The sequence below is a fragment of the Muscardinus avellanarius genome (genome assembly GCF_963383645.1).
Source record: "Muscardinus avellanarius genome assembly, chromosome: 8".
Taxonomy (NCBI): Eukaryota; Metazoa; Chordata; class Mammalia; order Rodentia; family Gliridae; genus Muscardinus; species Muscardinus avellanarius.
The window spans coordinates 54,024,546-54,038,669 of record NC_137794.1 but is presented as its reverse complement, the minus strand read 5'-3'; the positions used below and the strand labels follow the sequence as shown (position 1 = coordinate 54,038,669).

Here is a 14,124-nt window from a genome sequence, read left to right as displayed (position 1 = left end):
ATTTTAAAATGTATTTTATTCAGTAGTTTTGGTATCTTGTCATGGAAGATACTAGCCCAGCCTACCAGAAAAGTGCAATATGTATAGCATTCTTTAACATTTTTAAAAGTTATATTAATTTTGTAATCATTTTGAAATGCTGGGCAAACAAAAAAATCCTACATGACGTTATTTGTAATTCACAATTAACCAGGTATTTTGAAAGTATAATTGGATAAAACGTCATAATGTTAAAATTTGGTAAAAATTTTAATGTTAATTTTTTAATCTGCATTGAAAAGCTTGTGTTTTTTTTTAATAAGACATACACACCCTAGTTTAATTTTGTGTCTTTTAAATTTAATGTAGGTAACCTGAACAAGGAACACAATCAGGTTTCAGGCCAGTTTGATACTGGCTATTCTTAATTCTCATGTGAGTGTCAGTGGGATTGTGCTGTCTGTTAAACTTAGTAAACTAATCATTTTCTTCAGACTTGAAGGAGAGTGGTAAAACTTGGAGTCATAGGACATTAATGTACAATTTTAGGATTACAATTTTCTATAAATCAGTTGTGAACAATGAATTATTAAATGTCGACTTCCTAGTATAAGACTGCAAGAATAAAAGTAAGTTCTTCAGCTTTATTGACTAATGTCTTGAATTCCTCAATTTGAATTTTCTGTATGTGTTTTCTGAGAATTCTTTAGATAAATATCAAATTAAAACTTTTTCTACTTTGTTAGTGGAGTAATCTTTAAGTGGTTTATAAACAGCCTTGAAATATAGATGTGCTGCTTCCTTACGGAGAGTATCAGATGAACTGGAATTGGAGACTGTAAAATCATTAGTAGTGACCAACATGAGTCTCCTAAGCTTACGATAATGTAAGAAATAAAACAAACTCTCCTCAGGTCTGAAAGAACTGAGGTTCTAGTGTTGGGCTTGGATTGAATGGGCAGAGTGATTATCACAATCATTAACTCTTAAGTTTTTCCTTTGAGCCTATCTTTGCTTTTTAATTTTATTATTTATTTACTTATTTATTGCGGGTTTGGAGATGGAAGCCAGGGGCATTCAACCTCCGAGCTACACCCCCTGCCCTATTTTTTTTTTTTTAATTCTTTATTTTGAAACAGGGTCTCACTGAGTTGCAGAGGGCCTCACTCAGTAGCTGAGGCTGTCCGCGAACTGCGATCCTCCTGTCTCAGCCTCCTGAATGCTGGGATTACAAGCGTACGCCACCATGCCTCGCTAATTTTATTTTGTAGCTTAATATATGTCTTGTAGTTTTTTTGTTGTTGTTTTGTTTTGTTTTTTAATGCAGTACTGGGAATGGAACCCAGGGCATTCTTCCAAGCTACACTCCCATCCCTATTATTTAATTTTTATTTTGAAACAGGGTCTCACTAAGTTGCAGAGAGCCTCACCAAGTAGCTGAGGCTGGCTGTGAACCACAATCCTCCTGTCTCAGCCTCCCGAAAGCTGGGATTACAAGTGTGTGCCACCACGCCTGGTTTTTTTTGTTTTGTTTTGTTTGTTTGTTTTTGGTACTGGGAATGGAAATCAGGAGCATTCTACCTCCGAGCTACACCCCCAGCCAGCCCTTTTTTTTTTTTTTTTTAATTCTTTATTTTGAAACAGGGTCTCACTGAGTTGCAAAGGGCTTCCCTAAGTAGCTGAGTGCCTTATCTTACTGTGAACAATTGAAAGCAACATGTAAGAGTGGGTAAAGCAGCCTAGTAAGTATCCATGTACCTGCCATCCAGCTTCAGCAGTTATCACTTCACAGTCAGTGTCATTGTATCTGAACTCTCACTCCTCTACCCCCAACTTACATATTATTTTGAAGCAAATCTCAGGCAGTGTATCATTTCACCTATATTTTAGTACATACTCCTAAGAGATAATGGCTATTTAAAAAACTACAAGTGTGCCTAAGAGTTGGTAAAAAAAATTCTTAATTATCAAATATTCAGTTCCGATTTTTAATTGTGTGTGTGTGTGTGTGTGTGTGTGTGTGTGTGTGTGTATGTGTGTGTTAATGGCAATAAAACCCAGGGGCGTTCTACCTCTGAGCTACACTCCCAGCCCTATTGTATTTTTTTATTTGAAACAAGGTCTCACTAAATTTTCGAGGCTGGCCTAGAGCCTCTGATCCTCCTGTTGCAACCTTCCAAGTACTGGGATTACAAGTGTGCACCACCATTCCAAGGTGTTATAAATATCATAAAATTGTTAACTAGTTCTAATCAATTTTTTTTTTCTCCCCCTGCGGTATTGGGGATGGAACCCAGGGGCATTCTACCTCCGAGCTACACCCCCAGCCCAATTTTTTATTCTTTATTTTGAAACAGGGTCTCACTGAGTTGCAAAAGGCCTCACTAGTAGCTGAGGTTGTCTGCAAACCACAATCCTCCTGTCTCAGCCTCCCAAATGCTGTGATTACAAGTGTGCACCACCACACTCGACTTAATCAAGATTTAAGTAAGGAGTACACATTACAACTCATTAATAAATCCCTTAAACTATTTTAATTCATGGGTTCTTTATTTGTAAAAAAAAAATTCCTTTTTTGGTTTGGTTATCTACTGAGAGTTTGCTGTGATCTGAACTTTACTGATTGCATCCTTGATATGCATTGTTCTTTTCTCCTTTGTGTTTTCTGTATATTGGCAGTTGAATCTAAAGGCTTCATCACATTTAGGTCCTTTTTTTGCAGGTAGACTCCTGTAAAAGGTGGTAGTCTTTCATCAGGAGGCATATAGTGATTCCTGTAACTTGTCAACCACTGAAGATATGTATTCTAAAGAATTATTGGCTACACTGTCCAGTATGAAAGCCACTAGCCCCTTGTGGCTATTGAACATTTAAAATGTGGCTAGAGCCAGGAGTGGTGGCACACACTTGTAATCCCAGCATTCGGGAGGCATAGACTGGAGGATCACAGTTTACGGACAGCCTCAGCTACTTAGCGAGGCCCTTTGCAACTCAGTGAGACTCTGTTTCAAAAAATAAAAAGAATAAAAAATGGCGGGAATGGTGGCTCACGCTTGTAATCCCCACGCTTGGGAGGTGGAGACAGGAGGATCGTGCAGGTTCGAAGCCAGTCACACTGGCTTAATAGATCCTGTTCCCAAATTTTAAAAAAGTATAAAATAGGTCTGGGAGTGTAGCCTGGAGGTAGGTTTCCAGAAACCCCAGTACCACCAAAAAATTTAAAAATAGAAAAAAAAAAAAAAGACAAAAAATTAGGGCTGGGGGTGTAGCTCGGAGGTACAATGCCCCTGAGTTCCATCCCTGGTACTATATTGAGATGTTGTAAATATAAAAATACATGTTGGATTTCAAATACTTAGTACAAAAAAATGTAAAAATCTCAAGAATTTGTTTATAAAGATTACATGTTTGTTTGTTTTTTATGGAACCAAGGGGGTTTTCTACCTCCAGGCTATACTCCCAGACCTATTTTATATTTTATTTGGAAACAGGGTCTCACTAAGTTGCTGAGAGCCTCACTAAGTAGCTGAGGCTAGCTTTGAACATGTGCAATCCTCCTGTCTCAGCCTCCCAAGGGCTGAGATTACGAGTGTATGCCACCACACCCGGCTAGATTACATGTTTTAAATTATAATATTTTGGATATTTAGGATTAAATAAAACATTAAAATTAATTATACCTGTTTCTTTTAATTTTTTAAATGTAAGAATATTTAAAACCACATATGGCTTGTATTAGACAGTGCTACTGAAACATAAAGAAACTGTTAGGTCCCTGGCCCATTTCATCTACCTCTTCTCATTCCCAATTCTTTCTTTTAACTTTTAGCCATTTCTTTGCTGTTTACTTTCACATTTCCAAGCATCAAGCTTTTAGTCTTGACATTTGTTTTATTTGAGCACTTAACTGTATGCCAATTACATTGTAGGCGCTCTGTACTTATTAAATTCTCAGAGCAGTGTTACTTTAGAGATGAAGAAACTCAGAAATAAAAAGCTAGCTGGGCATGGTAATCTCAGTACTTGGAAGTTCAAGACAGGAGTATCGCAAGTTCAAGGACAGCCTCAGCAACTAGCAAGGTCCTCAGCAATTTAGTAACACCCTGTTTCAAAATAAAAAGTAAAATAGGATTATTTTCAAGGGAGAATGCATCTGAGTTCAAGCCATAGTACCAAAAGAAAGGAAGGAATGGAGGGAGGGAAGGAAACTTTAAAATCACAGATAAAGTATGAGGTTAGGATTCAATTAGAATTCTTAGAGCCTGGGCATCTGAGCTCTAAGTAGTTCACCATATTGCCCCCTCTGCAACCTTCCTCTTTCTTTTTTATTTTTTCAATTGTAAATATTATCTACTATCATCTTTCTGTGGAAGATAAAGATTTTGGTTTCTCCCATATCTTTCCCTCTTCTTGCCCTTCTTCAACCTGGATCTGCACTGGGACTTGTGTCATCACTCTTTAACTTTACAATTTTGTTAAGTTCTTATTTAATACATATTATGCTTACATAGATAGTATCTTCAGCATTGCTCCGATTTCATTCCTTTTAAAACATTTTTTTCTAGAGCTAACAAGTATGTTGATTGTAATATATTTTATTTGCTTTATATTTTTTGTTAATTCATCCCAGAATTATTTGTCATCACTCATTTTCTAAAATCACTCACAGGGAGACCTTTTCCCTTCTCATTCCTTCTCCTCCTCCTCCTCTTCCTCTTCATCTTTGTGTGTGTGTGTGTGCACGCGTGTGCGTGCGTGTGTGTGTGTGTATGTGAATGAGGATTGAACCCAGAAGCATTCTACCTCTAAGCTACACCCCCAGCCCTATTTTTTTATTTTATTTTCAAACAGGTCTAAGTTGCAGAGAGCATCACAAAATTGCTGAGTTTGACCATGAATCTGTCATCCTTCTGTCTCAGCCTCCCAAATACTAGATTACAGGCATGCACCACCATACCTGGCAAAACATTTTTCTTGAGTCCTTCATCCAGTCTAGACAGGCTGATTTCTAAGCCAAGTACCACTGCTGTCATCAAGTTGATCATATTTGCACTTTTCCTCTTTTCTCTTTATAATTATGCAATATATGGGGAATCTAAGTCATGTGTGCATGAGTGTGATACACACACACACACACACACACACACACACACACTGGGATAGAACTCAGGAGCTACCTCTGAACTACAACCCTAGCCCTTTTCTAAAAATCTTGTTTTAAAACAGGTCTTAGCCAGGTATGGTGGCCCGTGCTTCTAACTCCAGCACTTGGGAGGCTGAGGCAGGAGGATTGTGCAGGTTCAAAGCCAGCCTCAACTACTTAGGGTCTCAGCAACTTAGTGAGACCGTGTTACCAAATATAAAATAGGTCTAGGAGTGTAGCCTGGGGGTAGAAAGCCCCTGGATTCCATCTCCAGTACCACAAAAAAACAAAAATGGTCTTGCTAGGTTGTTGAGAGTCGAATTACCTTGCTGAGGCTGTCCTCACACCTACATCCCTCCTTTCTCAGTCTCTCAAGTTCTGGAATTATAGGCATGCACCACTAAAACCCACTCATATCTTTCAAGTAGCATCTTATTTATACTTTGTGTAATGTGTTCTTGTTATTCCAAGGATATTAATTTAGGCCTTATTTGATTTTCTTTACACTTTCAAAGAAGAATCTTAACTTTTGTGTGGGGATTCTTTATATTTGAGAAGAATGATGAATGATAATTGGAAGGTCTCTGTGCATGGGTAAAACTTTTTAGTGGTGGGCTTCATTGTAAGGTAAGTGAGCAACAAGACGTTTTTATTGGCCACCTTCTCACATTCAACATCATTTTCTGAAGGTTTTCCTTTAGAATGGATCCATTTTTCCTGAGAGGTATCTTGCAGGTTTCTATCTTAGGTGGTACAGACTGAGCTGTACTAGGTCTTGGAGGCAAATGAGGGTGAGGAGATTCTGTTCAATATCCAGAGTTTCAGTTGTCCGGAATCTTCCTTTCCTAGGGGTCTCACTGCCATTTCTGTCACTAGATGTTTAGTTGGAAGTTCACCTATCTTCCTTACCCATTAATGTAAAATGAATACAAACAGCAACCTAAATAGCAGTGCCTATAAACCTGTCATATGGTACAGATTCACACAGTAATGGTATTACTGACTGAAGTTTAAATGTTTTACATCTATTATCTGATACAATGTTTGGTACTATATTATGAAGTAGGAACTATTATACCCACTGAGATCTAGACTACCATTATAATGTCTTATTAGAATTTCCTTTTCTCTTTTCTCTCTTTATTCTTATTCACAAAGAAACTTGTAGCACTGAAAAGTAATGGTGATGATATCCTGTTTTTCCACTAATAAATTGTGGTCCATATAGACAATGAACAATATTGTTTACTGGGTGGTAAGAGTAGCCTCTTTTATTAATAGAAGCTATATACAACGAACAGCCATACATAAAAGTCACTGTGTTTTGGAATACTGTTAAACTATACTGAACTACTTCAAAGTTAATTTCTATAACCAAACTCATTCCTATGGCAAGTCATTTTTACATTACCTTACTTTTTAAAAGGAGGGGAGGGTTAATATTCTTAGTTTACACATGAGAAAATGATGGGACGTATAGTTGACTTACAGATTCCCCTAGAATTCATCATTGGTGCCAGCGGTGCTGGATTTTTCATTTGCTCATTGCATCAGCTTAAGCAACACATGCACAAGGAAAGAGCCAACCTAGATCCCAAAATTCAGTTCTCTTGTTTCTTCTCTGGAAATTCATAGGTGACCCATTCTTTCCATCCTCCAGCATAGTGCTGAGCACTGAAAACACACAGCAGATAGTTAGTGCTTTAAACATTTTCTCCAGGCCGGGCGTGGTGGCACACATTGGTAATCCCCGCTCTCTGAAGGCTGAGAGGAGGATTGCGCAGGTTCGAAGCCAGCCTCTGCTGGCTTAAGAAATCCTGTTTCAATATAAAATAGGTCTGGGAGTGTAGCCCAGAGGTAGAAGGCCCCTGGGTTCCATCCCAAGTACCACCAAAAAGAAAAAAAAAAAAATTTCTCCTGTTTTATAACAAGGCTGACAGGAACTTTAGGGATATACTCACCATACTATTTAGATTCTAAACTTGTTTTAAAGATTAGGTTGCTTTCAAGTAGGATGATGAAAAGATGGAGGCTCTTAATCCTGCTCTCCTGCCTCTCTTAATTGTAAGATGTTTTTGTGTGTGGGGCGGGGGTGCTGGGGATGGAACCCAGGGTCATCTGACCTCCGAGCTATACTCCCAGCCCTATTTTTTATTCTTTATTTTGACACAGGGTCTCACTAAGTTGCAGAGGACCTCACTAAGTAGCTGAGGCTGTCCAAGAACTGTGATCTTCCTGTCTCAGCTTCCTGAATGCTGGGATTACAAGCGTGCGCCACCATGCCCAGCTTGATTTTTTTTTTTTTTTTTAATGTGCTGTGTAATCAAACCCAGGGCCTTCCACATTGTGTACATGTGCTCTACTACTGATCTCCATGCCCATTCCCCAGGGAATTCTTTTTTTTTTTTTTTTTGGTGGTACTGGGGGTGGAACCCAGAAGCTTTCTACCTCCAGGCTATACTCCCAGACCTTTTTTATATTTTATTCGGAAACAGGGTCTCACTAAGCTACTGAGAGCCTCACTAAGTAGCTGAGGCTGGCTTCAAACCCGTGCAATCCTCCTGTCTCAGCCTCCCAAGCGCGGGGATTACAAGCGTGCGCCACCACACCTGGCTTAGGAAATTCTTAAATAGATCAATTAAAATGTATGTTTATTTTTATTTTTAGCCAATGTGATAGGTTGAATCCAGGGCTAGCGTATATATCCCCAGCTCCCAAAATGTCTCTTTAAATAAATGGTTATGGAACACTGCAGTATACATTTTTAGTCCATTTTTATTTCCTCTACACACCTGTTAAATCCCAAAGATATTGCTGTGTCCAGGGCCTTCTTGCTTCGCACTCCAGCTAAACAGGAAAACACTAGACTGTCAGATTTGGATGGCTTCGCTTCATGGTACTTCTCTTTGAAGTCTCTTGCGTTCATCTGTAGAGCTTCACTTACTTCATCCACTGAAAGAAAAGGCCAACAATTGAAGTTTTAGATCCAGTGAGTTACTGAGTTATTTCTTAGTCATTTTGTAGACCAATGTCACTTACATGGTATATTGATAGACCCTGGGATTTTTCCAGATTCAAGAATTTCCCATGTCTCTCTAACATCAATTAACATAATATTCTTAGAATTCAGCAGGTTCTTTAGTTCTTTATAAGTAACAGCATTAGAAATAGCAGTACAAAAATTGCGGCAGTTACCCTTTATCGAGTTCAAACCTGGAAAAAAATAAAACCATTTATGTAATTTTATTTTTAGTTTTTTGGTGGCACTGGGGGTGGAACCCAGAGGCTTTCTACCTCCAGGCTATACTCCCAGACCTATTTTATATTTTATTTGGAAATGGTCTCACTAAGTTGCTGAGAGCCTCACTAAGTAGCTGAGGCTGGCTTCGAACCTGTGCGATCCTCCTGTCTCAGCCTCCTAAGTGCGGGGATTACAAGCATGAGCCACCACGCCCGGCTCATTTAAATGACATTACTATTAACAGGTGGAAAGAGTAGGTTAAGAGTTTTCCCCTTGGTTTCAGTCATCTTTTTAGTCTATAAACTATGCGTTTAGAGCCGGGCGTGGTGGTGCATGCTTGTAATCCCAGCATTCGGGAGGCTGAGACCTGGAGGATCACAGTTCGCGGACAGCCTCAGCTACTTAGTGAGGCCCTCTGCAACTCAGTGAGACCCGGTTTCAAATTAAAGAATAAAAAAATAGGGCAGGGGGTGTAGCTCAGAGGTCAAATGCCCCTGGGTTCCATCCCCAGACCCACAAAAAATAAAAAAATAAACTATGCATTTATTTTGTATTGTAACAAAATGACAAATTTTCTCTCTTCCTGAAACCCTCATAATTTCCTGAGTGAGAGGAGTGCTAGGATTGTCTTCTGCTCTTATATTTGGCCTTTTACCCTGGTTCCTGACACACATCTCCTAAATCCCTTGGAGTTAATGGGATGATAAAAAAAAAAAAAAAAGATTCTTCTGTTCAAATAAGAGGATTTGCTACAGCTTCAGGATGGATCTGATCACCTGGAACTTTATGCCCCATCCTCCAGGGGGTGGGGTGGGAGTAGAGATTTGGTTTAGTTAGTTATTCTTACACGATGAAAATAAAATCAGGTATGGAGTTCGGAGTATGTCTCAGTTGGTTTGTACAACCATGTGCTGGGCGGATGGTGCATCCCAACTCTAGGGGTGAGAGAAGCTCCTGTACTTGGGACCCTTCCCGACCCCATAATATGGACCTTTACATATGGCAGTCTGCCTGTATCCTGTAAAATAAATAGATGTGTGTTTCCTGAGCCTTTCTAGCAAATTATTCAACCTGAGAAGAGGGTCATGGGAACCCTTCATTTATAGCCAGTTGGTCAGAACTATGGGAAGCCTGGACTTGCAACTGGTGTCAGAAATGAGGGCTCTTTGCAGGACTGAGCCCCTGACCTGTGGTGTTCTCAGTAACTGTGTAGTTCAGAAATATGTTGTAAGGCACCTAGTTGATATCCAGAGTTGGAGAACTGCTTGATGTAGAAAATCCACACTTGTGAAAGGTGTTGAACAGAGTATAGACAAAGAACCTTTCCACTTAGGCACTCATCCTGACTTCTAGCAACAGGAAGCCAGCTATCCTTTTTCCCTGAGTGCTTGATGGGGCCTTCTGCCAGGTCTATAGTCTAATCCCTCCAAGCCCTTTAATTGACAGAAGCTTAGAAATATACTTTCAGTGTTTGGTATCTGGATTATGTAAATTATTTTAAAATCTTATGCTAATCCAAGTTATATTTAGTTTCATTTCCCCTTGCAAGGAGAGATAGTAAACCAGATACTAGATGTGGGTTCCTTACATTTTATTTATTTATTTTTATTTATTTATTTACTTATTTATTTATCGTACTGGAGATGGAACCCAGGGGCATTCTACCTCTGAGCTACACCCCAGCCCTATATTTTATTCTTTATTTGGAAACAGGGTCTCACTGAATTGCGGAGAGCCTCAATAAGTAGCCGAGGCTGGCTTCGAATCTGCGTGATCCTCCTGTCTCTGCCTCCCAAGCGCGGGGATTACAAGCGGCGCCACCATGCCCGGCAAAAGGGTGAAATTTAAATGAGGTCTGTGGATTAGTTATTATTTTACAAATATTAATTTATTCCAATTAAGTTTACATTAGGGAAAGCTGGGGAAGAATAAAGGGAACTGTTTCATGTTTAAAACTTTTCTATAGACCTAAAATTATTTTTTTAAAAGAAAACCCAAAGATGGGCGTGGTGGTACATGGCCTGTGATCCCAGAATTTGGGAAGCTGAGACAAGAAGATCTTAAGTTTAGGGCCAGCCTCAGCAGCTTAGCGAGAACTTCTTTGAAAATAAAAAGTAAAAAAAAGGGCTGTGTGTATAGTTCAGATATAGTTCAGAGATAGATTGTCACTGAGTTCAATGCAAATACAAAAAAAAAAAAAAGGGAGTGAGGAAGAAAAATTCTAAAGTAAAATAGACTGGGTGTGGTGGCATATGCTTGTAATCCCAGTACTGGGAGGCTGAGACAGGAGGATCACAGGTTCAAAGCCAGCCTCAGTAATTTACACTTTCATCAACCTAGTGAGACCCTGTTTCCAAATAAGAAAGTTGGGATTGGGTGTAGCTTGGAGGTAGAATGCCTCTAGGTTCTATCCCTAGTACGTGTGTATGTGTGTGTGTATGAAGTTAATATTCATATTTCATAACAAAATGACTACTTTAAAAAAGGTAAATAATTCCTTGGGATGGAGGGAAATAATACTTCAATATTTGTTCTACGTATTAAACATGAAGTGAAATTGATTTCATTTGTGTGTGTGTGTGTGTGTGTGTGTGTGTGTGTGTGTGGCACTGGGGGTGGAACCCAGAGGCTTTCTACCTCCAGGCTATACTCCCAGACCTATTTTATATTTTATTAGAAACAGGGTCTCACTAAGTTGCTGAGAGCCTCATTAAGTAGCTGAGGCTGGCTTCGAACCTGTGCGATCCTCCTGTCTCAGCCTCCCAAACGCGGGGATTACAAGCGTGTGCCACCACGCCCAGCTGAAATTGATTTCAATGTTGTGGACCTAACTCAGAGGTAGAGTTCCCCTGGGTTCAATCCTCAGTAACACACAAGCACACCACCATCAACAATAATAATAAGGGTGGCAACAACAACAATAATAATAAGCCTGGCATGGTGGCACATGCTTGCAATCCCAGCATTTGGAAGGCTGAGACAGGAGGATGGCGGTTTGTGGCCAGCCTCAGCTACTTAGGCCCTTTGCAACTCAGTGAGACCCTGTTTCAAAACAAAGAATTAAAAAAAAAAAATAGGGCTAGGGGTATAGCTCGGAGGTAGAATACCCAGGGTTCCATCCGTAGCACTGCAATAATAATAATAATAACAACAAATAATTAGTGTATGTACAAGACATCCAGTAAGTTATTTCTGCTTTTCCTTCAGGATTTACATACCCTCTTCCTTCTGAAAGGAGTTTCTTTCCGCCCCACTTCTACATAGAACACTCATTCCCTTTAAGACCCAGTTAAATGTCACTGTCACCTCCTCGTTAGTCTAAAAATTCCACTTCTAGATATCTATTCTAGTAAAACACTTGTTCATATAGACAAAGGAGCATGTACAATGATAACTACTAAACTGTTTATATAATAGCAAAAAACTAGAAAACAATGTACATCAATAAGCAGTTAAATAAAATGTAGTATATCTATACTATGGAATATATGCAGCAGCATTTAAAAGCTTATGATTACCTGAAACGGAATTACAGAAAAGTATGTACAAATCACATTAATATAGAGTGTATTTCCTATGCACCTTCAGGTATGTATACTCCTCAAAATGTGTTTAGAAGGATTACACACTTGTAATTCCAGTATTTGGGAGCCTGAGACAGAAGGATAACAGGTTCACGGCCAACCTCAGCTACTTAGTGAGACACTCCGCAACTTAGGTGAAACTTTACCTGGGGGGAGAGTGTGATGGCGATGGAGAGATGTATAGAGGGCGACTTGTGCTATGCTTTTTTGTTTGTTTTAATGAGAATCTAATGTGATATTAGCATATGGTGTGTGTGTGTATGTGTTGCTGGGGAAACCAGGGGCATTCTGCCTCTGACCTACAACCCCATGCCCTCCTTACTTTTTATTTGGAAACAACATCTAGCTAACTTGCCTTGCTGAGGCTGACTTCCAACCCGAGATTCTCCTATCTCAGCCTCCCAAGAGCGTAAGTTTTTAAATGAAAAAGGCACCTTTCTCTAATTTTCTCCAGCTCAAGCAGAATCCCTTGTCCTTTCCACAGCTGTCTCACCTGACCAAGCTGTTTACATAGCTTAATATTTACATAGCTTTACTTCTGATTCAGAAATGGCCTACTGAGCTACAATGGCTATGTCCCCAGCCCCAGGCCTGCCAGATTAGGTGTCCAATAAATGACTGCTGAGTAAAGGTGAAAGGAAACAAGGTGCAAAGAAAAAAGGAACGGGAGGGTGGTGTTATGCTGGGCACCTGCAGCTTTGTCCAGAGATTAAAGTTGACGCTAAAGGTCAGACAGCATGTAAGCACATAAACAGGACTAGAGGCCTGCTCTCAGCTCTAGTCCCGGGCCCTCAGCTGTCCACCTTCGCTTCTCTGCTTCTGCTTCCTCATCAGGTTAGCCGGCCATGGTGGCACACACTTGTAATTCCAATATTTGGGAGGCTGAGACAGAAGGATAACAGGTTCACGGCCAACCTCAACTACTTAGTGAGACACTCCGCAACTTAGATCCTGTCTCAAAGTAAAGAATAAAATCAGGAGGACTTTTTCTAGTTCCGACAGCGTTATAATTCTGGATGGCTTGTTTCATCAAGCTCTGAGCGATGCTCGGGGCCTAACTTCCAAGGCTGGGACTGGCCATCTTGTGGCTCCAATGCTCCGCGAACTGACCTTCACAGCCCAAACAAACACCACTACCATTACAAATGCCCTTCCATGCCAGCACGCCGGCGCACGTTTACTCTCCTCGGTTCCCCTGAGCAACCCCAGGCCCAGACAGCCCAGATCTGAAGGAGGCAGCGGGTGCTGCGTACTCCGATGCCAAGAGTAAAGGGCCTCGCTCGCCACTAAAGGTGCGAGCACCCAGATCCATGCCATCCCTGCCCTGGTATCCGAGATGCCGGGCGCTCTCGTTTCATAAGCACCAAGCTCACCGCAGAGCGCAGTCTCCACACCATCAAAGACCACACTGCGCACAGTACCCAGCAGCCGCAGGGGCAGCATGGTTCCGCCGGCGCCGCCGCCGCTGCCACTTCCGCCCGGGCCCCGCCCCCACCAGCGGGCCCCGCCCCCATCCCGGGCCCCGCCCCCGCCAGCGGCGGTACTGCTGCGGACCCGGGCGTCCACCCAAACAGCTTCAAAAGCCAATCAAAGCCCGACGTGGTGCCGCGCACTTGTAATCCCAGCATTTGGGAGGCTGTGAGACAGGAGGATCGCGCAGGTTCAAAGCCAGCCTCAGCTACTTAGGCTCTCAGCAATTTAGACCCTGTTTCCAAACAAAATATAAAATAGCTCTGGGCGTGTAGCCCAGAGGTAGAAAACTCCTGGGTTCTATCCCCAGTACCACAATAAATAAAATAATAAAATAAATAAAATAAAAACCGATGAGCAGGGCTCAGTGGCACACACCTATGATCTCAGTACTTGGAAGGCTGAGACAGGAAGGTTACAAGTTAGAAGCAAGCCTCAGCAACTTTAGGGAGAAGTCCTAAGTCTAGGCAATTTAGCAACACAAAATAAGAACTAAAATGGCTGGAGGTGTAGCTTGAAGTTAGAATGACCTTAGAGTCAATCCCAAAATAAACAAGGAATGGAGGTGTAGCTCAGAGGTAGAATCCTTAGATTAAATCCCTAAACCCCCCAAAAAAGATTTAAAGTAAACTTCAGTTTATAACATGATTTTCATATATTGGACTAATTGAAAGAAAACTAAATGGACACTTTTCAAGAATTGTTCT

General features: G+C 40.7%; 1 protein-coding gene across 1 annotated transcript; it reads right to left on the bottom strand.

The window, feature by feature from the left end:
* Window positions 1-6,723: 6,723 nt before the first annotated feature.
* On the bottom strand, window positions 6,724-13,390 carry LOC308266048 (thiosulfate sulfurtransferase/rhodanese-like domain-containing protein 3; the record flags this gene model as incomplete). Its single annotated transcript, XM_080700089.1, has 4 exons — window positions 6,724-6,796; window positions 7,915-8,074; window positions 8,162-8,335; window positions 13,129-13,390. 4 exons carry the CDS (start codon window positions 13,388-13,390, stop codon window positions 6,724-6,726), a joined length of 669 nt encoding a protein of 222 aa, XP_080556215.1.
* Window positions 13,391-14,124: the final 734 nt, after the last annotated feature.